The sequence below is a fragment of the Rhododendron vialii genome, chromosome 13a (assembly GCF_030253575.1).
Source record: "Rhododendron vialii isolate Sample 1 chromosome 13a, ASM3025357v1".
Lineage (NCBI taxonomy): Eukaryota > Viridiplantae > Streptophyta > Magnoliopsida > Ericales > Ericaceae > Rhododendron > Rhododendron vialii.
Window position 1 is genome coordinate 11,244,916 of NC_080569.1, and position 26,758 is coordinate 11,271,673.

At 39.2% G+C, this 26,758-nt stretch overlaps 3 protein-coding genes and 1 pseudogene across 6 annotated transcripts; 2 read left to right on the forward strand and 2 right to left on the reverse strand.

The window, feature by feature from the left end:
- The first annotated feature begins 417 nt into the window (after positions 1 to 417).
- On the forward strand, positions 418 to 8,092 carry LOC131314945 (SNF1-related protein kinase regulatory subunit beta-3). Of its 4 annotated transcripts, none has more exons than XM_058343927.1 (3): positions 418 to 559; positions 7,335 to 7,427; positions 7,500 to 8,092. In XM_058343927.1, the coding sequence occupies exons 2-3, from the start codon at positions 7,404 to 7,406 to the stop codon at positions 7,824 to 7,826; spliced, it is 351 nt and encodes a 116-aa protein (XP_058199910.1). In that variant the 5' UTR covers positions 418 to 559; positions 7,335 to 7,403; the 3' UTR covers positions 7,827 to 8,092. The 4 variants fall into 4 exon arrangements, with proteins under 4 accessions (XP_058199910.1, XP_058199911.1, XP_058199912.1 ...); XM_058343928.1 differs by having other exon boundaries at positions 437 to 559; positions 7,329 to 7,427; XM_058343929.1 differs by having other exon boundaries at positions 458 to 559; positions 7,335 to 7,422.
- A 100-nt stretch (positions 8,093 to 8,192) lies between these two features.
- On the forward strand, positions 8,193 to 9,568 carry LOC131313873 (high-affinity nitrate transporter 2.1-like; annotated as a pseudogene).
- LOC131313874 (uncharacterized) lies at positions 9,312 to 14,551 on the reverse strand. Its single transcript, XM_058342372.1, has 5 exons — positions 14,453 to 14,551; positions 13,884 to 14,073; positions 10,647 to 10,876; positions 9,697 to 9,845; positions 9,312 to 9,620 (listed from the first exon to the last, which is right to left on the reverse strand). Exons 1-5 carry the CDS (start codon positions 14,549 to 14,551, stop codon positions 9,533 to 9,535), a joined length of 756 nt encoding a protein of 251 aa, XP_058198355.1. The 3' UTR covers positions 9,312 to 9,532.
- Positions 14,552 to 18,437: 3,886 nt separating this feature from the next.
- On the reverse strand, positions 18,438 to 26,197 carry LOC131314942 (cell division cycle protein 48 homolog). The gene is made up of 9 exons (XM_058343920.1): positions 26,010 to 26,197; positions 25,701 to 25,869; positions 23,747 to 23,975; positions 21,884 to 22,650; positions 21,557 to 21,778; positions 21,360 to 21,431; positions 20,973 to 21,254; positions 20,372 to 20,731; positions 18,438 to 18,935 (listed from the first exon to the last, which is right to left on the reverse strand). Exons 1-9 carry the CDS (start codon positions 26,036 to 26,038, stop codon positions 18,639 to 18,641), a joined length of 2,427 nt encoding a protein of 808 aa, XP_058199903.1. The 5' UTR covers positions 26,039 to 26,197; the 3' UTR covers positions 18,438 to 18,638.
- Positions 26,198 to 26,758: the final 561 nt, after the last annotated feature.

The following is a 26,758-nucleotide window of genomic DNA, read 5'->3' on the forward strand; positions in this document are numbered from 1 at the left end:
AATAAAAGAAGTAAAAGTATGGTTGAAGTTTATACTAAAATTTAATTATTTTGCGTGTTACAATTCCCGTGCATAGCACGAGTTTGCTGCTAGTTCTAGTAAAATGAAAACAAAAATCCGGGCTTGATGGCTGTAACGAACTCTGGACATAATTGAGTTTGGATAAACTAGTCCGGGTTACCCCTAATCTCCCTTTTCTTATATTCCCAAGCGGGCCCTTAAGAAGGCTTTTGAGCCCATCATGGAATAGGAGTCAGTGTAAGTACTATTTTGATGTTTGGACCAATAACTGCGTAGGCCCAATAATAAGCCCAAACCAATGAAGCCTTGGGTCCGTCAAAAAGATGACCCGTTGAACCGGTCTTCATGGAGACCACTCCGGTCTGAACCGTGTTCAGTGTAAAGCCAAACCGGACTTGCCCTTTTATTCTACACAACCAAAATGCGCTACCAGGTGCCAGAAACTAAAAGAAAAAAAATTCTTCAATCGTTATTGATTTGAAGCCGAAAAGTTCAGAATTTTCTCCAATCCTAGACTCCGATTGCTCTGCTTTCCCAGGTCTCTTCTCTCTCTGTATATCTATACACTTGTATACGTTGTCTGTGTGTTTGATATTTATTCTTATGTAATGCAATTTTACTGTATCGGTAATTCTAATGTTGTCCCCGTCCTGGATTCTCTCTCGTTCTCCTTCTAAATTTGCGCTTATTGATAGGAAAAAGTGAATTGCTTCCTCGTGATTTCTAGCTTTATGAATGCTGAATTACAAAGTAGGGTTTGATTTGCCTAACGTTTCTAGTTTCCAAAGACTGGTTATCTCGAGTTTTTGAGGTTTTTTTAGCTCTTATTTTGTTTCTGGGTCTTTAGATAAACCGGTTTAAGGTGCATAAACACAGCTACATTAATGAACAGTTTGAGAACATTATCTGGTGAACCAGTCAGAAATTATTACATTCTTGTTGATGATGTTATTTTTCGGGGTGAAAATATAACCGAGAAAACCGACCGGGAAAATTCGGGTTTCGGTTGGTCTAGGTTTGGTCTCGATCTGTTTCGGTTTTAGAAGAGTAAAAATATTAATTTTCTGTTCGGCCTCGGTCATGCGAAATCCCCGACCGAACCGAACTGACTTCACCCCTAGTTTTTTTTGGATAAGCTGACTTCACCCCTAGTTATTTTGTTACTTTTGTATATGATACAAATGCATAATTGTGACATCGGGGTTTGATTCTCGTTGATCAGGCATTTGACTACTCATCATTGATAATTTCTTCCCTCTAGTGTCTGGGCCTGTTTGCGCTCACCTCGGCTAATTCTGGGGCCTTGAAGTAAACAATCTCGCAAAGGGCCCCAAGGTTTGGAACGTTGGCCTTCGTGAAATTTGACCTTGCGACCTTTTGGGGGACAAAACCTTTGGTTGCTGTCTCCATATTCTAAAAGACTGGACGAACATGTCTCATAAATCTGGAGAAATTAATACTCCATTTAATACGTAAAAGTGCTTTCAAGGTAAGACATGGTATTATTACGATAGGCCATCATGATGCCGTGGAGTTGTAATTCATAATAAGTGTCATTAACAGTGCCCTACATAACATTCAGTTGTAGTGGTGTTTTGTTGTGGCTTTCACCATTGATCGTCAATCTGGTGTTTTGCCCGATGTGTTATTGGGCCATATTAAAAAGGATTAGATGAAAAAGAATCGTAGACTTGAGATGCTAACAATTAAAAGACTTCTAGAGGTAAGACATGAGATAAAATTAAATGTAGCATTCATGATAATATCGCCTTGTAATTGATAATAACTGTAGCCGTCAATGGTAGGTGACGTCGTTTAAACATCTCGCTCTTTTTTGTGTGTGTGTGCACGCATACGTGTGACTCTGTGCGTGTGTGTGTGTTTGTGACTGTGTGTGAGAGAGAGACTATAGTTTTTGGAAAGCAGTATAGACTTAAATGTCGAATGGTGTAGTGGACTCATTCTCATACTTGTTGAGCATATCCTGAACACAAACTCACTTGATTGTTACTGTCGACACTGTCGATGGGCATAGCACAGAAGTTATAACTGTAACATATAACTAGTGTAACACGATTCCTTGGTGTTGGCGTTGGCGTTAGCATTGGAAGTGTTTGTGTGCGTGTGTTATTCTGTGTAGTTATATATTCAGTCAATAGAAACAATTAGTAATTGGTACTTCGAAGAGTAAAAATTTCTAGATTTTATTTTCATATCATATCTCCTGATGGAAAAGATGTTGGCCATCTGTTACTGGTGTAAAAAGGTTTTTGCCTCTTGCTCATTGGTGTACCTGGCGTAGACTATAGAGCTACAAAATTGCCATTCCCTCGGTATTGTTCACACCAGACAGGCCATATTTCACCTTTAAAACACTACTTAAGCCAAGCCTAAACCCTGATGCCTTGCCTATTTCCTCCAATTCGACGCTAAACCACCTCATAATAGTTGCTTTCCGAAATCCAGCAACCAAAAACCTTCCGATCTAGCCAATGTAGCCCATCATCCCATTTTGGGAGCTTTAGAAATTGTCCTTTCTTATGGAATCCAAAAGGAATAAATAGAGTTGTTTCCCCTAAATCCACCATGGAGTCTTTTGGAAGAGAAACTTGTACTTCTAGAGATCAAGAGAAAACATTTTTAGATCTTAGATGAATCTGTCCACCGACCATCAATGGCCAATAATAAGGCTTGATGAGTCCTCAGAGTGTACTATATTTGTAAATTGTACATCGTCCGGATATATTATATCTACATCTGAATTTTCTTATATGGCTTTGTATATTAATATACATGGACATCCACGTCAACTCTGGCTTGTTACAAAACGAAATCTTAGGGCTATCATTAAGTTTTGGTGGACATGTTTAATCAAACTTCTTGTTTCCAAGTACTTATAAAGCTTGTCAAATTTCAAGTAATTACAGGAACATTTTAGATCTATAAACATGCATGTCCTGATAGAATTACTAATTAAACTGTGATGTGGAATGTGATATTGGTAGGACTTATGTGTTAAAACATGTCAGATGCCTATTGTGAAATTGGTAGGAGTAGGACAATTGAAAGATATATTTGAGGGGAGTAGGATAATGATAGGATTATTATCATCATTTCAAATATTTAATAATCTATCGATGCAAGATTTTTCAAAGTAGACATTGCAGGATTGTAAAAGTCAAATTATAACATCACCACGGAATCCAAGAAAAGAGAAGCTATTTCAAAAATTTTAACGATTTTAACTGTATCAACAAGGCCTCCTACTGTGTGATTTGAAACAAGGCTTCCTACTGTGTAAAAGGCCCCACTTTTTCTCCTTGCCAAGGAACCATGAGATAGCAATCCAGCGGCATAGAGTCGATCTTTCCTGATGTGATTTGAGAAAATAGTGGGAGTAGTAGTGAGCTTACGCAAGGGGAGGTCTTGCCACCTTTTTAAATATAATAAAAATATCTAGTGTACCATGTTGTCTCTCCAGTTTTTTCCTCAAGTTTCTAAGTTGAACCCCAGTTACAGCTATTGTGTCTTTAGTTTAGGGAATTTTTTCATATCTTTTTTGTAAAAAATTTATCGGCATTCATATGTGTGCGTGTGTGTGTATTCGTATCTTGAATAGGATTCATATATGTACCCTCATATTATTTTCATATAAAATAGGTCAATGATTGTTAGCAAGTGGCCCGAGCTAGCACAAAATGGTTTTCTCGTCTTGGGTGAGGAAGGTTGGTGAACATTGTTCTGGTAAAGAATAAGCTTTTGGCCTTTGTAGCATTACCTTTTAGTTAGGCTTTTTCATTAGGGGATGGGTCGAGGTAGCTCACAAAGGCCACCATTAGATGTTTTGTGTATGTCTAATGCTAGATAATTTAGTGTGGTTATTAGGTTCATCTTTAAATTGGATTCATTGCGAGGTTACGTGATTCTTTATATGGTTAGTTACTTAGATTGTTTGTCATGAAGGACATTCTGTTGCAAGTCTTTTACATTATGATTCCTTGGCATACTCCTACACTGGCATTCTTGCTTCGGCACATTTTCAAATCGTATTAGCTGTGCGACAGGTTAATTTTTTTATCTGCTAATTTTCTGTATCATTAAGGAAGTTGATTACTCGTTTCAGAAGGATTGGCAATTATGATGCCAATTAACTAATGGGGAACTTTCTCCTTAGGTACTTGGAAGAGCTAAGCTCATAAGATAGGATGGGTTTTTTTTTTTTTTTATCGGTAAAGAAATAAAATAGGATGATGTTGCCTATAGGACAGTCCAAATAATAAAATAGGAAGATCCCTCTGTTTAAATTTGTAAAAGCAGCATATTGTATTGTGATGAAACATGAAGGACATTCATTAGGATTGAGTTTCTGGATGTTATGAGAGTGCTACTAAGGCTTAACTTTCAGGAGCAGCTCCAGAATTTTTTGTGAGCTTAGACAGTGCGAACATTTAAGTTTCACAAATTGGATAAAAGAAATTAACTAAACATACTAATTACGAAGTTAGTAGAGTTTAATGTACTATTAATATTGTTCAACAAGAAGAAAAAACCAAAACATGTACAATGTACATGAATGGGTGCTTTTGGGGTTAGTTCTGGCATAGTCAATTTAATACCCTGAGGCCTGAGCAAAGAATGGTGCCGCTCCAGTAAGTGTGGGCTGTCTGCGCTAAATTCACAGTTCACTATTGCATTGCGTGATTAAATAGCTGGACTTGAAGGTATAACTTACTTTTAGGTAACAAAGGATAAATGGGGTGGTGTACGTTTAAAGGTTTATTTGTAGGCTAGTAAAAGATTGAGGTGCCTTGGGTGGGGCTAACTTTCTTTGGAATGTATTCGTGTGCCAAAAAGATGTTGCGGTGTATTGGAAGGTGAGAGGGTGTTTCAAAGAGATCTTGCCAATGTATTGCAAGGTGGGTGGGTGTGGCTCTTGGTGGGGAATTTGGGAAACAGGAACGGAAATAAGGTTGGTGTCACCTTTATGCTTTATGTGGATCTTGTGGAGAGACCAAAATGACAGGATGTTCATGGTGTTGATGAACAAATTGCTAGATTAAAGAGTTCCTTTTAGTTTATGAGGTGTATTTGGAAGATAGGTTCCTTTTGTTACACGGTTTTGGGTAGAACTCAACTCCAAAAGCTAGCTATTGAAGTGAGGGTGTCCTCATACTCATCTACTTAATATTACTTTGGTACCCAGGCGATATGGGACTTCACTTCACACCCTCGCTCACGCACAACGTGCTCACTCGGTAGCATCTGCCATATGCAGGCTAGAGACACGCACCCAACCCATCTTTGGTAGCTAGCTTTGATACCATGTTACACGCACCCTACCCATCTCTGGTACATAGCTCTAATACCATGTTACACGGTCTTGGGTAGAACTTAACCCCATAAGCTAGTTGTTGAGGTGAGGGTGCCCTCCGTTTGTCTACTTCATATTACTATGGTACCCAGCCGATGTTGGACTTCACACCTTTATCCTAGCTTTTATCTTGCTGTTTTTTTTGTAGATGCTTTGCATACTTGACCCTTGTAGGTGTTATCTCTGCTTTGTTTTTATAGGGGTTTCCATCTTTTGCCTTGTACTTCAGTAGCATCCCGTAGATGTACATTGTGCAGTGGCGACACCACGATGAAGGTAGTGGGTTCGCGTGAACCCAGTGAAGTTTCGATAATTGTTACTGTGTATGTGTTGTGATTACTGGGGAAGAGGAATAAATGCATTACTGAACCCTCTGACTTCTTTGACTGAAACATTTGCACAACCAACTCTCTGGCTTCTTTGAATGATTTAGTACACCAACATTGATGATTAGAAGCCAATGACTTGTTGCCACGTTAACAAAGAAATATGTAGCCAGTAAAACTCAGATTTGGAATATTGTACCTCAAAGCCAGGTAACAGCTAACTCACACACCAATTTTGCACAAAAAAAAAAAACCACTGGGAGGAGACAAGATGAGTTATTCTTCTGTACATATAGATGTCATGTACTACTAAAGATAGTATTTCTATACGAAAACACAGAAAAATTATCTCCAACAGTGACCTGACAGTAACAACGTAAACTGTGGAGAATTATGAACCCTCTAAGGGGTTTCTTTGGCATCGCCCCTGACGTTGCCTATATATGGGCATATATACGTCTATACTTAAAAACCAATTCCTTGAAACCAATCAAATAGGAAAAAGGTGTCATGTAAGATCTCACCCTCTAATCTATTGAGTATAAAATATTAAAATCCTACAAGAATAGAAATAATTTGTCTAACAAGTCTGATCTAGCAGCTAGCTATAGTACCAGGAAAGCGGCATCCTTTATTGATTGAGCCAACAGGCGGCATTGAAGGTACCTCTCTCAATTTGGGGAGTCTTCTATCATTTCCTGAAGGATCGAAGGTTCAGTAATCACTTACAAAAATTCAACGGAAGTTTCCATCACGCAGATGTATCAGAGGAGCTGGAGTTCTTCACTTCTGAAATTCCCTTTTTAAAATCGATTGATTTGCTACTACGGAATTTCTAGGGCAATTTCACAAACTACGAGTCTAACAATCAATGTATTGCAGTTCAATGCAATATAACTAGACCCATATCAAGTCGCATGCAAATAATATAATCAAACAACCAAGAGACGAGAGCAGAGACAATGATTTTTTATATGGATAGCCCCGGCGGGGTGGAAAATGCCTCTGTGACGAAATGGGGAGAAAGGATGGATCACCTGTCGATCTTTGATCAAGGAACCATAGTACCATACCTGCAGAATGGGATAGAGGCTGACACGCATAAAAGCCATCCCTGTCAATCTAAAGCTCGTTGATGAGCTTAGGACCTATCCCAGACAGTCAAGCACTAAAAATCAATGCAAGTGTAAGATGTTACTAACGGACCCCTGTTTAATCCACAACTTAGTACTTAAGTAGCTCTTTCCCAATCCACTACCATTGCTCCTTCGTGCTGAAAACACACTGCGCCGAATCCCTTAATACAGCATTTGCATAGGACCAAAGACTTCTCTCTAGACGAAAAAGATGAAATCAACCTTGAAGCTCTTCAAATTATGCTTATGATCCACAGATCCACTCCAGAACTCCAAGCAAATGAAGGATTTACTCTCATACCTCTCTCTAGATTGCTATATTCTAAATTAGTCCGGATAAAGTTTTGTTGAATTTCAGGTTGCAGTTTTATTTTTTTCTGTCTGCAAATCTTGTAGTTTCACATTATTTCATGTAATTTTGTAACTGTTGGTTACCATATCTCCAACTGCTGACCAAAGGAAAACTTTTGTTAGTTCCAGGTTCATCACTACAAAGGATTCTACCGTGTAATGATTTTGCATTGGTAGACAGTTGCATTACCTTCTAAAATGAACCCATATGGTGAAGGTCAGGTAAGCCTCAAATCCTTTGTGTTCTACATCACCTGAATCCAAATGGGCCCTGAACATGTAAAACCTGTATAGGACGAAGCAACTGTAGCGGGATTTGAAGTTCCAAGATCACCCGATTCGAGTTACAGCAACGTGTTCCCCGGGAATGGAGATGAGACACGGGACCCACCTATGGTCCCCCCTCAACTTCAACACACCTTGCTAAGCTATCCAACAAGCAGAGATGCTCCAGCATCGCTTCCATTGCCGCAAAATGTGATTCTCAACCACCTTTACATTGAAAACAGGGAACCCTCCCGACCTGTTGTGGCTCTTGGGATCACTCATCGCTTCCGTTCAAAATTTGTTACTGTTGTGCTTTACAAACCTGTTCAAAGGAGGGGAACTACAGGTAATTGATGTGTGCAGATCATACAAACCAACAAGCCTGAAATTGGGGGGGTTTGTTTGTTTGTTTGTCCTTCTTGTGATTGATGGCACTCTATAAACCCCTTATGGGAACTAGCAGTGAGCATATTTATATTGATGGAGCATTTTGCCAAACTTAGGTTGTTTCCTTGAAAAACTATCCGGACTCCGAATGGGTAACAGTATGATTCGTAGTTTTTGTTATCTGTATTCTCTCACAATTCTTGAGATTTTATGCCGAACCCTTTTTTTCTCTCCTTATGGCAACATCTAGGAACATCTTATACTTTAGAAATACACATTGTAAGAACTTTTTTGAGAAGATTACAAACGGATGTTCTCGTGTGTTGTCACTTGATGTCAGTTTTCATCTGGGATATAAACTTCAAAATTTGTTTGCTTAAGACAGCCTGAACCATAGCGGCCACCTTTGGAATGACCAACCTTGTAGCCCGCTCCTCTGGCGGATTTGCCTCGGACTACGCAGCCCAAATCTTTGGAATGCGGGGCGGTCTATGGACCCTCTGGGTCCTCCAAACCCTCGGGGGAGTCTTCTGCATCCTCTTCAGCCGCACCAATAACCTCCCCACTGCCCTTACGTTCATGATCTTGTTCTTCGTGGGGGCCCAATCTGCCTGTGGGGCCACCTTCGGCAGCATCCCCTTCATTTCCCGCTGATCTCTCGGAGTCATATCTGGGATGACTGGGGCCGGCGGGAACTTTGGATCGGGTCTGACCCAGTTGTTCTTTATGAGCTCAAAGTATTTGACTGCGACGGGGTTGTTGTATATGGGGGTGATGATTGTGTGTTGCACTCTTCCTGTGGTAATAGTGCATTTTCCGCAGTGGGGGAGTATGTTTTTTGGGCCGACGGACGATAGGGTGACAGGGAGTGAAGATTGTTGTTATGGGGCAGAGTGGAGTGAGGGGAAGGAGAAAGGCATGCATTTGGGAAGCCTCAAGTTCGCCGAGAATAACCGGTCGGAGCACAGACATCGGGTCATGTTAGCAGCAACCCCGCCAGATTCAACACCAAACCATGTTTAGGTTGAATCTGGATCTAACATTCGTGGAGGGTTTTTCTGCATTGTACCCGATACCCTCTTGTAACATATACCGTCGAGTGAGCAGGAAAAACCAAGAAAATTTGTACTACGTGGAACTTATTGCTAGACAATAATGTCATGAGTCACTGATGATATAGTGTCATCAATGTGTTGTAGTTTTTTCTCCTTGACCATACTCCCATTGTAGGCTAGCAAAAGATTGAAGTGTTTGTTTCCTTGCCGATTGTAAGAAGGACTTCATAGGCATTCTATTTGCAGCAAGAAAATAGGGTGTCTATTGTCAGCAAAAATTGCAAAACCAGAGGTTTTTGAAGAACCATTTTTGTTGATCAAGACACGGTTAGGCAACGGTAGCATTGTGTTTCAGTCTATCATGCACAACAATTTCAACAAATGGGCAATAAGCGAATTATGTCAACAGGCATTGTACTAATCGCAAACTACTCCAATACCTCTTTACAGTACAAAAAGAATGTTCCAATAAAACTAGTAGAACCAAATTGTTAGCCACAAACAGAGGGCGCAGTTTTAACAAGGATAACTATAGAAAATGGAACAAAAGAATGTTTAGCTTAGCCTTAGTCTTCCATGATTGTATGTTTTACGAAGCCAATAGATACTAGCACAAAGCTAGTAGCTTAGCTTTCCACTTCCACCACATGCACTACAATTTCGCGCAGAAGAGCATTTTGTGCAATAGCTCCATTTCTTAGGAAGCCTGTTGATCCAATAGACGAGTTCATGATAAGAACACAGAGAGAGAGAGAGAGAGAGAGAGAGAGAGGAAAACGTACCCTGCAGTGTATCTCGTGGCCATATTCTTTGCAGTCAATCTCGCTCTTTCAGCACTTTTCTCTGAAAGTTTCTTAAGCACAAATCCTTCCCCTTTGCATTCAGGACAAATACCAGAACCACCACACTCTTCACAGAGTTTTAAGGGGACCTACATTTGAAGAAGGAATAAAAGAGAGCTGATCAGAAGCAAGTGTCATGACCAGAATAGTCAGATGAATCACGTTAATCTTTAAATGCCCAAAGAAACGGCGTTTCTACAGCTTTCCTTTGTTTTGGTTGGCTATATTGTTTATAATGTTTATGGTGGAATTCCTGGTCATTGCTTTTTTCACGAAAGAAGTCGTAAATAGCAGAAGTCGACTAGTAATAAATGAACTTTATAAAAGATTAAACAAACTTTCAGGAAAAGAAGATATCGTAAGGCTAATCATTAGATCAATTATTCAAAGCTGCTATCCCAGTCCCAGCAAGGACCAATATCCTGACCACTGTTATGTTTATCAACTTCTTTTTCATGGTTTAAGCAAAAGAAAAAATAAACCACTTTTTACCCAAGTTTTTTGATGTAGGTCAAATCTTGCACTCCATAGTGTAGTGCCAACGACTTTTGAAGGGTAATTTCTAAGCCTATCCAACAGGACTGTCTCCTTTTTGCAAAGAGAAGCAAAGAATGGGCAGGCTTGTGTGTTAAGTAGAATCAAGAATCAAATGGTGGTAAAAAGAGAAAGAACAGGCATTCTTGTGTGTTAAATAGAATCAAGGATCAAATGGTGGTATAAAAGGAAAAGTTTAGGCGGTATTCAGCATCACACTAAATGCAACGCAACAGATTCATTGAAAAGATCTGGTTGAAACTAATTTGGATATGGTGATCGTCTACGCGGTGTAATTGCATAATCCTAACACCATAACTGGTGCTAGAAGCGATAGTTTGTATCATTTAAAGTACCCACGGACGGACCTCAGTTTCTTCAGAAGCTTTGCTTCTCTTTGCGAGAAGGGTAGCTGCTGCACCCACAACCGTAGCAGCAACTGCAACAGACGCAGCTGTTTCTAGTAAAGTAGAAGATACTATCATTATTCGTTTCCTTGGTTCTCTTGACTTCACAAATGATGCAAAATGCGGATTTTGAGGACTTCTCTCAAATGCATGGTGATCTCCAAGCTTGGAGTTCCTTGCTGCTTCACAGCATCAAAACTACAGTTAGCTATCATTGGTTCAGATTCCAACCAACACAAATTTTGCAGGTTCTACAACATGTGGAATACAAGATCCAAAACATACTCTATTTGGAAAAGGATACAGATCTTCTAAATGGGATTCTCTACAAAACAGATCTCACTCTCCAACCCACTCAAGAAAACGACCAATGAATTTTCTTTTGACACATGCCTACAGAAAAATATTTTAGAGTCAGATTCGAATGCATGTTGTTGAGCATCACGCAATAGGAATGCGATTATCAATTAAGGCTCTCTTCAGATAACAATTTACTGTCCACCTCAGAACTGAAAAGGCACAACCTGAAACAAATTTGGTATGTTTTTTTTCTGGCCAAGTATCCTGTGAATAAACCAAACAGAGCCTTAAGTCTCAATCAATTGGTCACAGCTACCTGAAATATGGTTTCTAATTTAAACTGTGAAAAGAAATCTCCCAAGGGCACTCCACCCTCTCCCACGTGTTTCTTGATCTAATAGTGCTGCTGTCAGGATAAAATGATAATACATGGCAGAAAACTTTAGCAACATATGTTTTGTTCACTTTTAAGCAAGTATGAACAAAAAAAAGGATTTTTCCTACTCATTCAACCTTCATGGATGGTGACATGATTCAGTATATTAATAAAATCATAAAACATGAATAAAGATAGAACAACGCATGGTGTATCCATATCATAGACGCCCACACCATGCATATGAGTCAGTTATTAACAGTTTGCCATAAAATAGTTGTACGATTTGAATCTTTATATTTCAACATGTTCTTATAATATCGCAACACAATGTTAACAACAATTTCCAAAAATAATACTAATCTTAACGACCATGTTCTAGTTGAACTTTAACAGACATATTGGGCTAGGTTTTGCAACTACGTTGCGGCCCCAGAGTAGTAATCAAACTTTAGGTTAAATATCTGCTCCCACAAGGGGCGTTGACTTCCCAACGAAACTAATATAACTGCGATCCTGAAGGGGAAAGAGTATTATCTCTGGGTGGATTTAAAAAACCTGAACTTACTCAAGTAGTATTCCTTAAATTGAATTGACAAATTTTCCATTTGCAAAAAGAAAGTATTCTCAAGATTTACAACCAGCAATTACAATGTACCAGACCCAAATGTGTAGTTCTGAAGTGGATCAGCATAGATAAAGACCAGTGGCCAATGTTCATCAAAAAGGCTTCAGATGTGACAAGATCCAGGAACATAGTAGAAGCAATGACATGGTGTACAGCCATATGAGGGTGTTAAGCCCAGCAAAGTTACAGAACCCCATCTGACTTTATTAGTATTATACTCTCAAACTTTGATAAACAAGATAATTTGGAAACTTCATCTCCCATAGGTTTTACCAAGATTTCCTTTAAGACTAATATTATTTATTAATTGAATATCTTTCCGCTAATTGCAAAGAGTAACTGTGTATGGCCAAGTATTCCTCAGAAGTCATAAAACTTGATAACTTGAAACTCTATCCTACGACGCTTCCATATATTCCGTAGTGAAATGGATTCTGAGGTTTTGCTGATGTTTTTCTACTTTACTTCTACTTCCCAGTCCCCCCACCCAGAACTCAAAAATCATAGTAAACGCAGTTTTACGCATTAAACACAAGAACCACTCTATCAGGCAAGACCTACGTACTATGGAATCTACGCAATAGTAAGAATATCCGGAGGATGCTCCAAGGCTTTAATTTCCGCTTCACCAATCAACAGATGCAAAAGTAGCATCATTGCTGGTTGACGAGAGGAAAAAAACCTGCGAAATAATTTTTTCCCTCGTCAACCAAATGTACCAGACCCAACCTCAACTTTGCCCGCTTATGAAAAAAAAGACACCTCAACTTTGCCTGACTGTAAATTTGGTTGACGAGGAAAAAAAGCTGTAAATTTGGTGTTTCAATTTTTTGCTTCCCCCAACCATTCCCTGCGCTATAAATTTGACAGCATTGGCTCCCCTAAAACCAATTCAAGAATTTCCTTTTATCTTAATTGAAAACCAAAGTCATCAAGAACCCATCTTAAATGAGCATCAACATACTATTAACTACACTTGAAGGCTTCATCAATGCCACCAACAGACTTATCTTCCCCAGCTTCACCATAATTGGTTTCAGAAAGTGAGGCAGGAAATACCCATAGCCCATCAAACAAAGGAACCACAAAACAGATGGAGGACTCCCATCTCCCTAAAGAACGTGTTGGCGTTTTCATATATCTTAATATTAATGACATGATATTTTCATGATATAGATTAGTGGATGGCAAAGTAGTTGGTGGTTACTTATCAAAAAAAAAAAGTAGTTGGTGGTTAATTTGGTTAAAGACAGAGAATTACTGAAGGGAGGTTATAGACCACTAATGAATAAGTAATAGAACACAGCTTTTTGAGTTTTTCTTTGGATATTTCCCAAAATATCCAAAGTAAAAGTCAAAATTTTGTACTTTTCCAATTCCTCTCGTCGAGACGAACCAATATCACATAAAATTTTGGCACAAAACTAACAAATGCGAAAAACATTTGAATAAGAACAAAACCAAAAAGTAGTGGTCCCTAACTTATTCATTAGTGGAAACACCCCGTATACGTGTATATGTGGCCTACGGGAACAGTGAATGAATTCATTACTCAGCTGTTCATGTAATTGATCAATTCACCAAATCACTATCACTCAACCCCATAAAAGCCCCCCCTACAGGTTTGTGTATCCATAATGACTGGGATACAATATTAACTAGTTCATTTTATGAGGGTCAGGTTCTTTTGCATCGATTGACACTTACAGATGCATGATCAATACAAACAACTGTATGCATAATTGCGTGTATGGAGATAGGACCACTGTTACCAAATGCCATGACTGACGGAGGCAGCAAGAAACAGATGCACCGCTGGGAAATGCTTGACATTAAAATCAGAAGTACGAGAGAAGAGAGAGATTAGGCTTTGTAAACTTACTCTTGCCAAAAGAAGCAAAAGGTAGAGTTTGCAATGGGAGCTCCATTTCAGTGCGTCCTTGTGCTGTCCATACAAAATGACTCAACGCTTTTCGGTTTCCGCTTGTTTTCTTATCTCTGAAATTCAGCTTTGTCGAATAACCAATATACCCTCTGTAGGTGCAAACAATGGAGTATAATATAAATTTACTCTTAGTTATTGAAATTAAAACCACATTTGACCATATAAAAACCCGAGTTGAGATCTCCTCACATGATAGATGTTCATGTGATGCAAAATAGAACCGATCATGGATTTATTTGACAATCTGAAAAGTTTATTTCGTAAGTCTTGAAAACCCGAGTTGAGATCTTCTCATGTCATAGATCCTCATATAATTTCTCATGTGACGCAAAAATATAACCGATCAGGAGTTCATTTGATAATTCGAACAGTTCATTTTGTAAATCTCGATGTGTTTAACGTCCTTACAAAAAATAAATTTCATTGAACATCATTATCAAATTAAACAAATTATATTTGTAACAAGAGAAATAAACGGTCATATGTATATTTCACCCGGGGCGTACACTATAGCTATTACCTCTACGGTCTACATATGTACGTATTGATACTAACTTTTTTGAGGTCCCATAAGTCTGGCACCCTCCACAATGCCCAATTCCCATTTTAAATTAGAACATTTAACTAAATTTATATTGGGCACTCGTCTAACCAAATACATTAGGCACTTTTAAGTTTTACTAACATTTACCCATAATAATTTATGTTGGGTTTCTGTTCTCTTCTACTCTCTTTTTTATAGAATTTTAATATTTGCAATAGACTCAACCATATATAGATAGTTTTTGTGACTTGAAAGAACGTCTGTATTCTATTTTAAAATATTTGAGTTTTGTGTCCAAAATCTCCTCATTTTGTCGTCTATTGTGTACAAGTAAAACACTTTTGCCAAGTGTGATAGCAACCGTTTATACTCTTTTGTGTGGGAATATAGTGTTTTTTGCTTAATTTTTCATATTTTAACTTTTAGGTTTTCACACCCTTACAAGGAAATTTTAACTGCACCATTGATTTCACTTGTGACAAAAATTATTAAACCAAGCAATTATTAGTCTCTAATGAACTAGATGAACGGTTCGGATCGTGAATTAAAACTTTAATTAGTCCCAGTTTGCGCCATATGAAGAATCACATAAGGGACCATCACATGAGATGATCTTTTATTCATAAAAAACCCGCATGGATTACATTCTTAACTAGTAGGCTAAATAGCTTCTATGTGATGTGAGAAGTCTAAGTTTCAAATCACAAACACATATCAGACATTATGGATGGTTGAACTCCCATTTTCATTATAACCCTAAAGTGTTTGACCAAGTAGGAATGAGAAACCAATAAATGTTCAAATCTCATAAGGGCTAAACATCTCAAATCTTGGAGTCACTAAAAAGTTTGCCCGGCCGGTTCATTAGCTTCAAGACTTCGGAATTAATCGAGGTGCCCGCAACCTGACCTGAGCATCTGGTTATAAAAAATAAAAATAAAAACTCATTTTCATTATCTTTTGTCCCCAAAAAGTAATGATAGTCATTGGTGCTAGACTGCTAGCATACCATCCAGATTAAAGACAGGAGTAACTTAGGAGGTGGACTTGTTTACTAGTATACTAATACTTGAAACTCAGCTTTCCCATCTTTTGTGCATATTAAAGTTGGTAATAAATCTTCTTCCCAAACCATTTATAGTCATTTATCACTCCTAGCTCCTGAAATCAATCAAACATATCTTAGCATCTGCAAACGTCGACCCATGGCCATAAAGGACCATAATAAGTGTGATTGAATCGAATCCAGGCGGTTGTTGGGTTGTTTCCATACCTACGCCAACTTCCTTTGATTTTATCAAAAGTAACTTTTTTTATAAAGGCGGTCATGAATCGAACGTGCATGTGTACGTACCTTGTTCAGACAGACCTCTCTGTTCCAGCTCTCTTGGGGGTTGTTTGAATTTGCCCCGTGGCATAAGGATTTGAGAGATTTTTACTTGGGTTTGGAAGGCTAATAATACTAAAACAATAAACCAAATGGGGCTTGTTCAGTTTAGCAGAACTCTTGCATCTCACTAGGAGGCTAGGAGTTTGAGTCTGTCTGCCTACCTGCGTATAAGTGTTCTTCCCTTAAAGGGTTTTTCCTTTCTTTCTTTGTTTCTCTACCCTATAATGGGCTTATTTCTTGTATTGATTGAATTGTTGGGCTTGATTGTCTCGTGAACTCTCATAATTTATGTAGTGTCTTGGGCTTGTACTTTGTCATTCATATTTGATGTAAAATGCTCTCTTTTATCGATTGACGAAAAAAAATAGAGCAATAAGTAGGAGCGGTCTATAATCACACACAAACAATTACACACACGCCCTCACAATAGGAGTGGGTCTCACACACACTCGCTCATAATAGGAATGGGTCTCAAACACACTGGACACCCCCCCCCCCCCCAAATACGGCTATTTGAACCCGCCCTTTAAGATAAATTTTCCTAAACTCGAATGTTGTTCCTTGATCTAGAAATTAGGAGCATTTCCAGGCCCGGCCCTAGGCATGGGCCCACCAGGCGACCGTCTATGGCCTTCAATTTTCGGCCCAATAATTAGGCCCAAAATAGCAGAATATGTAAAATATTATGTATGTCAAATATTTTTCAAATGAGAGAGTGTAATGTGGTGATAAGATCTTCATCCTTTAATCTTGAGGTCGTGTGTTCAATCTATGGAGGCCTCATTTTTTCGCCCACATTTTTTGAAATTGTGCAAAAAAAAATCGTTCAAATTGATGGCGTTGGAGTCAAACTCGTGATCTAAGATACCGAAAACATGCTCAAAGCAGCATGCCACTAAGCCACAAGACAATTTTGCTTCTCACATTGAACAACTAACTTGTATAGAAAACATGAGAGATCCCATTTACATATCTCACCAGAGACCTCCAAAATCTCATGACCGGGCCTGAGCATTTCCACCAAATATGGCTATTTGAAACTTAGGGATTAATTGCAAAGATTTAAGGAGAACGGCAGATATTCACGGGCATCCTCACCTCCTTCCACAGTCAAAAAAAGGAGCACCCACCACACCAACTCATGACCACCCCAAAAGTACTCTCTCTCTCTCTCTCTCTCTCTCTCTCTCTCTCTCTCTCTCTGCAATTGCTAGCAATGAGCTGTGACATACCATCTGCCTTCCCCTGCATCAGCTAATTCACGAGCCTATTTAAAGTCTCTCCCTCCTTTTCACCTCTTCCTCCACCCTTATATATTTACATAGTACTCACACCCCACTAGGCCAAAACTCCTCTCACCCAAAAAAAAAAACACCCGCAAAAGAACTCCAATTATACAAATGTCTGTTACTCTTCTCCATTTTACCCTCATCGCTCTTCTACTCATGTTATCTCCTCTAGACGTAACGATGGCCAGCCGTCACGAACCATCGTCAAGTGCTGAAGAATATGTGACCATGAAGCCCCTAATTATGGATCACAAGAAGCAGCTTTTTCGAGGGAGGGAAGTGAATGGTTGTATGCCCAAGGGGTTTCGGCATTCTTCTGCACCAAGCCGATACGTGAATTATCAGACTATGGGCTCCTTGGGGTGCTCTACTAGTAGTACTGGCAGGCATTCCAATTCCAGGAATAAACCATGAACACTGCATGTTTTGTGAGGAAGGGCTTAAGTGATAGTAATACTCCATTTAGTTTTGATGTATGCACTTGGTAGGTTGCTGGGCAGCAGCTGTGGCCTGGGGCAGCATAAGACGTACAACTTTTGAGGTGTCTAATGAGATTTTTTTTTGTTTTTTTGGTTTTTGGGTGAGAATTCATAAAGTGCGTCCAATGTAAGTATACATGTTGAGTGATTATTCTATTCAAGCACTCTCTCTCTCTCTCTCTCTCTCTCTCTCTCTCTCTCTCTCTCTCCCCACAATATTTTGTGAACCAAGTGAAGAGTGAAGACACTTGCAACATCCTGGGTTTAGGCCAAAAGGTGGTTGGGTTGAATTCCAAGGGGGTGTGTGTGTGTGTCTGAGTGAGAGAGAGAGAGAGAGACCATGGCCTGCCACTCCTGCTAAAAAAACAACTCATACCACATGGCCTGTCATAAGCAAGTCATTGCACAAACAGAAGTCACTGAATGCAAGTGTCCATAGCTAAAACTAAGCAGGAGTCTGCAGTTTGATTCAGTCCCACATTAAGTGCCATATTGTCACTTTCAAATCTTTCCAAATATGTACAAGAAAATTTCTCATTTGATGTCAAAACCTGGGATACATACATAAAGCTATGTTGGGATAACTGGGGGTGCCCTCTGCCTCATGGCAATCACGTGTGAATTTGGCTGTCAGTGAGAATTGATCACACAGTTCTGCAAGTTATTGGTAAACAGGTCAGCCACTTTAAAAGTATTTAGTCTTATTTGTTTGAGACCACACGCGCATCTGGGAGCAGAATTGCCCATAAAATCTCAGGCTAAAAAAATACTATGACATGAGGACAAATATAAAGTGAAGTATTCATCCATTCATAAATATTAAGTAACATCATATAACAAACAACAGTGAAACCGGATACTGAAAGTTCAGCCGGAAACACCACCCTTAACATCCAAGCATTTGATGAAGTGATTGTCCCCTCCATAAACATCCATGAGTAGCGTAAAAAGCAAAAAAAAAAAAAACATTAAACTCGAGCAGGATACAACCTAACCATAGAGGTCATCTTCATCGGCCCCACCAGCAGAAGTCGCGAAGGGGTCAGATCCTGTAGCTCCTCCGGTTCCTGTTGTCTCAGAAAACCTGAATTCCGTTCCGAAACCGCGAGATTGCTGCAAGGTCTGAGCAAAGGCCTGGTATTTGCGTATGTCAGCATCACTCACACTCCTGCGCGCGTATTTCATTGACTCCTCAAAATGGGCAGCCTTAATCTCTGTCACCTCGTCGTCAACGTCCTCATCCATAGAGTCGGGGTTCTCCCCCCTCCTCCGCTCCTTCTCTATGTCCTGAAATATATGACCAAAACATTCAGCCTACTTTCTCTAAAAACAAAAAAAGCAACAGAATCAACACAACCATCTTATGTGGCCATAAGCATGCTAATACAAACATTTAAAAAGACCTCAAAAAATAACTATAGCAATGATGGTCAGAGTATCAATAACTGCAAATCACAAGTAGTCTGAGATTGACAGGGCCTCCCAGCATGTAAACCCAAAGAAGGTGGTCTAAATCATTAAGCTGAAGGCCAACCTAGAAAATAGGCCCCCCTCAGGCTATCACAAGATTCCCAACACCAAAAGTTCTCAACATTTGACCTAAACTTCAGTTATTTCAGCAAAAAAATTTGTCAGGGTTAGAGGTACAATGACAAGATAATGCTGGCCAACCAAAACTGATCCAGGATAACTTTATCAACCAAACATCAACAGTATATCCATATCAATATTAACTTAATGCACACAGCAACAAAAGGAGTCTTTATTTTTATTTTTATTTTGATCCGGCAACAAAAGGAGTCAGCACAGATAATTTATCTTTCTTCAAAGAAGAAATGGAATTCTGATACGGTGATACCACAACAAGAAAGTTGCTCGTGCAAGATGAAGCAGACAAAGGAACGTGGATGATAACGAAAAAATGTGACTCGACATTGTAGCATATGCAATGAGAACTCATGGTTAACAAATTATGCAGCCAATATTTTCCCGCTGTGTTCTGTGGTGCGAGATATAGAAGATGTTAAAGAAGTAGAACTACTGATAGTTTTCTAAGAAGACGGACACGGGATAGTACATGACAAGATACGGACAGGCGGATGCAGACGCGTCAGTCTTCAAAAATTAGGACACAGACACATTGAGGACACGTCGAACATATAATACGTACAAAGTATTTATTATAGATGTATCTGTATGAATTCATATAAAATTCAAAAACATTCTCTCCATCAAATTGAGATTAAAACGATGAAGAAATAAATCCCTGTCCCTATATATGCATATCCTTGAACGATTCATATATGAAAAATTCCACTCTGGGCCCAGTCTTAAAAATTGTTTTTTAACCTCCTAACATGTCCTTGGCATGTCCCAAGATTGTCCCCAACGTGTCCTAGAGTATCCACACAATGTGTGAGAGTAAAAGGAATATAATAAAAAAATCAAACATGTAGTTGGGCTTGGGCATAATCGAAACATGTCTAGACAGTGTTGTGTCATGTCCATGACCAACACGTTTCGGACATGGATACGTGTGGCCCGTAGACGTGTCCTTGCTTCTTAGATAATTGTGTTACGCCAAACATCTATTGAACATCTCAGTTCAGATGAGAATATGGATGAATAGCAGAAGCAAGTCTGCAGAGGCAAGCATAACCTCATAATCCTTTCAGAACAAAAATGACAGGGCACAAAGAAACGAAAAGGGTAGAAAGACATACTTTCTCGATGTTCTCTCTTATAGCATACTTGCACGCTCGCTGGCATATTTCTGTAATGTCAGCTCCACTAAAACCCTGAGTATATTTGGCCAGGGCTCTCAAATCAACGTCCTTGGACACGGGTGATTTTCTCAGGCAGGATTTGAAAATCTGCAGACGCGAGTCTTCATCAGGCAGAGGTATATAAATTAGCTGATCAAGACGGCCAGGCCGCAGGAGTGCTGGGTCAATGATATCAGGCCTGTTGGTGGCCCCAATTATGAAAACAGTCTTTTTTGCAGTCATGCCATCCATTTCAGTCAAGAGTTGGTTCAGAACCCGATCAGCTGCACCACCTGCATCTCCAACACTGCTACCCCTCTGCAAACAACGAAAGTAATAACTAATAACCAAGAAGCAAAACTAGTTGAAGCACAAGCAGCACATGGACTTCACTTAAGGTGCTCATATGACGACAGTTCTAAAATTAAATCCTTCTGCAGAATTTGAAGAAATATCGCATCTATCCACCACTCAATATGTGAGTAGTTTCAACTCTCATACAAACTCCACATGACGGAAATAAACTCCAGAAGAACAAACGAAGGAATGAGAAAGCAACCTGAGTAGCAATAGAGTCAAGCTCGTCAAAGAAGAGGACACATGGTGCAGATTGTCTGGCCTTGTCAAAAATTTCTCGAACATTGGCTTCACTCTCACCAAACCACATGGTAAGAAGTTCCGGTCCCTTAACACTAATGAAATTGGCTTGACATTCATTAGCAATTGCCTTAGCAAGTAAAGTTTTCCCACATCCAGGGGGACCATAGAAAAGAACCCCTTTTGAAGGTGACATGCCGAATTTCTCGAACTTCTCTGGATGCTCCACGGGATATTGGACAGTCTGCGAAAGGAGAAGAGGGATAAGAAAAGAAAGAAAGACGTAACCAGGAAAAAAAAATATAACCAGAATAATATAGATAAAATGAAATTCAAGCATTTTTATCACCTCTTGAAGCTCCCGCTTGACATTTTCGAGCCCTCCAACGTCCTCCCAACTGACATTTGGCACCTCAACAACCTATTCGGCAACAATCATAAATAAAATCATCATATACCATTTCAATCCAATCGACATCTGATTTTGGAAAAATAAAATAAACTTCTAGATCATGCTATAAAACACAGCTTTGTAACACAAGTTACCGTTTCACGCAAAGCAGATGGGTTGCTTGTTCCAAGAGCAGTATGGAAATGCTCATTAGTTACGGCCATGGAATTCAGTATTTCAGCATCAATAGAATCATCTTCCAAATCAATGATATCCATCTTTTCTCTGATGCACTGAAGCGCAGCTTCAGTGCAAAGAGCAGCAAGATCAGCACCGACATAGCCATGAGTATCTTTAGCTATTCTTTCCAAGTCGACCTGCAAAGAAAAATTGTATTTGTAAATCAGCCCAAATGATTGCACTTCATTAACAACAACAACAACAAAAAAAAACCTTAAACGAGAAACAGCAATTGAGCTTACATCTTCTGAGAGCTTCATGTTCTTGGTATGAATGCGAAGAACTTCAAGGCGTCCAACTTCATCAGGAACACCAATGTCTATCTCTCTATCAAACCTACCAAACCTTCTCAAAGCAGGATCAATGCTGTTCGGACGATTCGTGGCCCCCATCACAATAACATGGGCCCGAGACTTCAGTCCATCCATGAGGGTCAACAGCTGCGAAACAATCCGCCTTTCGACTTCACCATGCGTCTTCTCTCTCTTTGGAGCAATTGAATCAAGCTCATCGATGAAAATGATAGATGGGGCATTTTTCTCAGCCTCCTCAAATGCCTTCCTAAGATTGCTTTCACTCTCTCCAGCTAATTTGGACATGATTTCCGGTCCATTTATACAGAAGAAGAAAGCACCAGTCTCATTAGCGACAGCCCTAGCTATCAATGTCTTTCCGGAACCAGGGGGTCCATAGAGTAAAATGCCTTTGGGTGGTTTCACACCAATAGATTTGAAAAGTTGCGGATGGCGTAATGGCAACTCCACCAATTCACGAATCTGAGCCATCTGCTTCCTAACGCCACCTACATCATCATAGCCAACCTCATCCAACCTATCCTCATCCTCCCTTCGCAACGGCTCCCCCTCACAAAAGATCTCTGTGTCGGGGGCAACCACGCAGTACTCTCCTGGATCAGTCTCAATGACCTTGAATTCTACACTCCTCATTCCTCCTCTAACAAGGAAATTGTCTCCTTTCCTCACTGGGCGGTATGCCTCCATGAAGTAAGCTACAAATATAAATCCACAACTAATTTAAATCACCATCTTATCAAATTTGACAACTCGATATAAATCATGTATCATCAAGGAAAAAGTACAAAAAAATTCAAATGACATGGAAATGGACAACAGGATCTGAAGCTTAGAACGAATTTAAGTTACTAGGGTTCAATTCAACTTCGTAGTGCTAGTATTCAAACCGAGAAACAAAAACGTAAGTGGACTACAACATCCTCACCCTACCTCTGTGATGGACAAACGTAGTGCTAGTAATAACTTCTCCCTACATCCAAAATTACGGGTCAATCTCTCCATTTCAGAATGTCCCAAATCATATTCCTCTTTGAGAGCAAAAGCATACAATTCTCATTTTTCCAAAACTTAACCTTATTTGAACATGATTAAATAAGGGATAATATTTTAAACTGATGCTTTTCATTGTCCAACCAGACCTCAGACTCTTTCTTCCCGACCTATTTGACTCTCTGGCCGCAGTACCAAAGGAAGGGCTTCAAAAATGAATTAAAAGAATATCAATCAATGAAAGGCCGAGATATAGCCTCTGCGGTGCAAGCCGGAACTGGCTGAGATGAAGAAAAAATGTCGACACCGATGAAATGAGTTTGAGTTTGAAAACGGAGACAGCGGAATAAGTCACTCTTAAGCCGTCTCAAATGCATGTAGGGGATAGATGCGCATCATTTCAGCACTCCCCCGTGTTTCGATATCTGCCCCTCTCTCGCTATCTTCCCCAAGGAATCCGGTTTCTGTGCTCGCTAGCCAGAATAAAAAACTTTCTTCCATGAAACTCTAATCATTCAGTCAATCAGTAGATTTCCCACGAAACAGATTCACTCAGTTTCAATGAGTTGGAATTCCTAGAGAGAAGTAACATTATGGGCTGGGGGAGCACATAACATTAAGGAAAACCGTGTTTCGAATTTACAACCAAGAAACCGGGACAATTCTGGGAGTTAAAGCATATAATTATTGACCCAACAAAAGAAAGAGAAACCATGGAAACCACGTAAAAAGTTGACAAAACTACATTGCTTAATAGAGAATGTCCAGACACAAAGGCAGAAGCAAGGTTCATAAACTTACGTTTCAGGTAGGCATCAAACAGATCCCCAGTAATGCCTTCAATGGTATCATCCAGTGGCAATATGTGGACACGTTTCCCATACTTTACATCTGGGCATTGGTGCACGGATACAACATCAGCAAGTCTAACCCTCAGATTGGCTCTGACAACCTTGTTCATTCTGATCTTAGGCTCTTCACAGGTTTCATCAGCAAGGGCAATACAGACTGTGTCCTTGCGTTTCTTCCCCTGGAAACCATATTGGAAAAAAACAATATACACAAAATTGCAAAGAATAAGTAATCACCAACTGAAATATTTCATTCCCATCCTTCCCCTAAAATGCAGTAACAATTACAAATGTATATGTCCTCTTACAACTCAGTTTCTATAACTTGACCTCTTTGAGGCCAAGGCATAAAGCACACAACCTGGCATCCTTCCCAACTCATCAATCATTAGCTCGTGAGATTCAGCTGTCACGTTGGAACTTCTGAACCCAATCCAGAGATTCCAAGCATGACTAAAAGTCTAAAATTATAACCCAAGCACATCCACTGACCTGGTTAACTTAAATCAACAAATAAGTCACCAATTAACTATTGCTTGCTTCGGCACACGCATTATCCATCAAAGAAAATACAGATCTATCAGGATTCCTTCGCCACCCAACACACCAACAAAGGAAAAAAATCGGGATGTACGAAACTAATAACTGCAATCTAGGTCCATTATACAGTTTAAATTTCATCTCAGATATCCTCCTACAAAGGTGTGAGCGCAATGCATGCAAGCATCACCTGTTCAGACTCACTCAAATAACCATAAGAAGCTGAAACTTCCATTGGATAACCAGGATATTCCAGACCTAAACACTACAAACGTACGATCTCTGAAATTCATCCAAACCCTGAAAACCCAACTCTTAACTACTCAAGCTTCAACTACATACCTATATGGAAGATGAACAAACCAAACATAGGGATCCATATAACCACTAGATTAGTCTTGCCCTGCAACCCTTCAAATCCCCAACGTCTCCAATTCTTCCCAAACCCTTAACACCCACTTCGTAAGTCTTCTAAGTAGCATTCACTGATGAAGAACATTGGATGCAGCACACAGATAAATAGAACCAATTCAAGCAACAACTTGAAACAAAAAATAAACCAAAACTTCCACATGAATATCCCCACTTCAATTACTCCTCCAGAACTAAACCGCACACGAAATCCCCAACCTCTCAAATTCTCCACAAAACCCAAGAAACCCAATTCATAAGTCTTCTTTGTAACATTCACTGAGAAGGACATCAGATGGAATACATAAACAAACAGAACCACATTAGAGCAACAAGTGGATAGACATCTAAATCAAAACTCCACATCAAAATCCCCACTTCAATTACTCCTCCAGAACTAACCCATACAAGAAAAAAACCCCAACCTCTCCAATTCTCCATAAAACCCTAAAAACCCAATTCACAAGATCTAAACAATACAAACACACGACCTCCAAAATTCTTCCAAAATTCATAATTACTCAATATTCAAGAACGTAGCTATACAGAAGATGAACAAACCAAACATAGACACCCATATAACCACCCCGTTAGTCTGTTCCTGCAACCCATCACATCCCCAACCTCTCCAATTCTTTCCAAACCCCTTAACACCCACTTTAAAATTCTTTTTTGTTTATAAGATTCACTGATGAAGGACATCAGATGCAATAAACAAACAAAAAGAACCGTTTTTTTATTTTTGATCGGCCAAATTGAACCAATTAAAGCAACAAGTTGAAGCAAAACTAAACCAAAACTTCCACATCAAAATATCCACTTCAAGTACTCCACAACTAAATAATCCCCAACCTCTCAAAATTTCCGCAAAACCCTAAAAAAAAAAAAACCAATTCACAAGATCTCAAAACTCAACTACACATACAGGTGTACAGGCGAGAAAACAAACAAACCTTGATGAGGATCGTGTCACCCCGAAAAAGCTGCAGCTTTTCCATAGTGTTAGGGTGCATGGCGACGACGGAATTGTCGTCGTTGACGGCCTCATCGACGATGAGCCGATTGGGCGACTTCTTCCTCTCTAAGATTGCGGTGGAGAAGTCCTTCTTAGACGCTCCTTTACTGGAGAAAACAAAAACAAAAAATAATCCATCAAACCCTCGACAAAAAAAAAAAAAAATCGTCCAAATTTGATAACAGTGGGAGATTTTCAGATGGATTGGGAAGTCAAAACAAAAGGAGAGTTGGTGAATTGGACTCACGAGTCGGAGGATTCAGCTGGGTGAGACATGTTTGTAGTTCGATTGATGATCTGAGAGGAGACGATGAGAACGCAACGACTTCGGATAGAACGGGGAAGAGGATATGAAGCTGAGTTCTGATATTTATATTGCTTCTTTTTCTTTACTCGCAAGAAAACTTCTTTTTTTTTTTTCCTCTTTTACAAAGCAAATCCTATTCTACCACTTAAATCCGGAGACCATAAAGTCCGGTTCGGTTTGTGTTTTGATAGATGTTTATTTTAAAGTAATGAGTGGTGAGAAATATATAAAAAAAAATTATTAAAAATAGTGTACAGGAGATTTTGGAATTTGTGTATTTTATTGGTCTCTTTTGAATAATTATTAGATTTTGCATCATATTTTTTGAATTAATCAGAGCAGTATAACAAGTATACCATTGTCTCTAAATAAGTATCCGGTGGACGAACCTAGCTTTTACAAAAAAAAATGCATGTTTTTCATTAAAATATCTAACTTTTTTTCACAATCTAATAGAATTTATTGTCATCTATTGATTTGTGGAAAAAATTTGATTTTTTTAACAAAACAAATATTTTTTTTTAAAGGCCTAAGTTTACGTGTCAAACACTTATTACGGAACGGAGAGAGTACTAAATAATTATGACCAACCGCAACAAAAAAGTTTACTAACGAAAAAAAAATTATACTCCATCAAACAACTGTCTTTTTTTGTTCAAACTGTCATCTTACATGAACTTTTCAATATT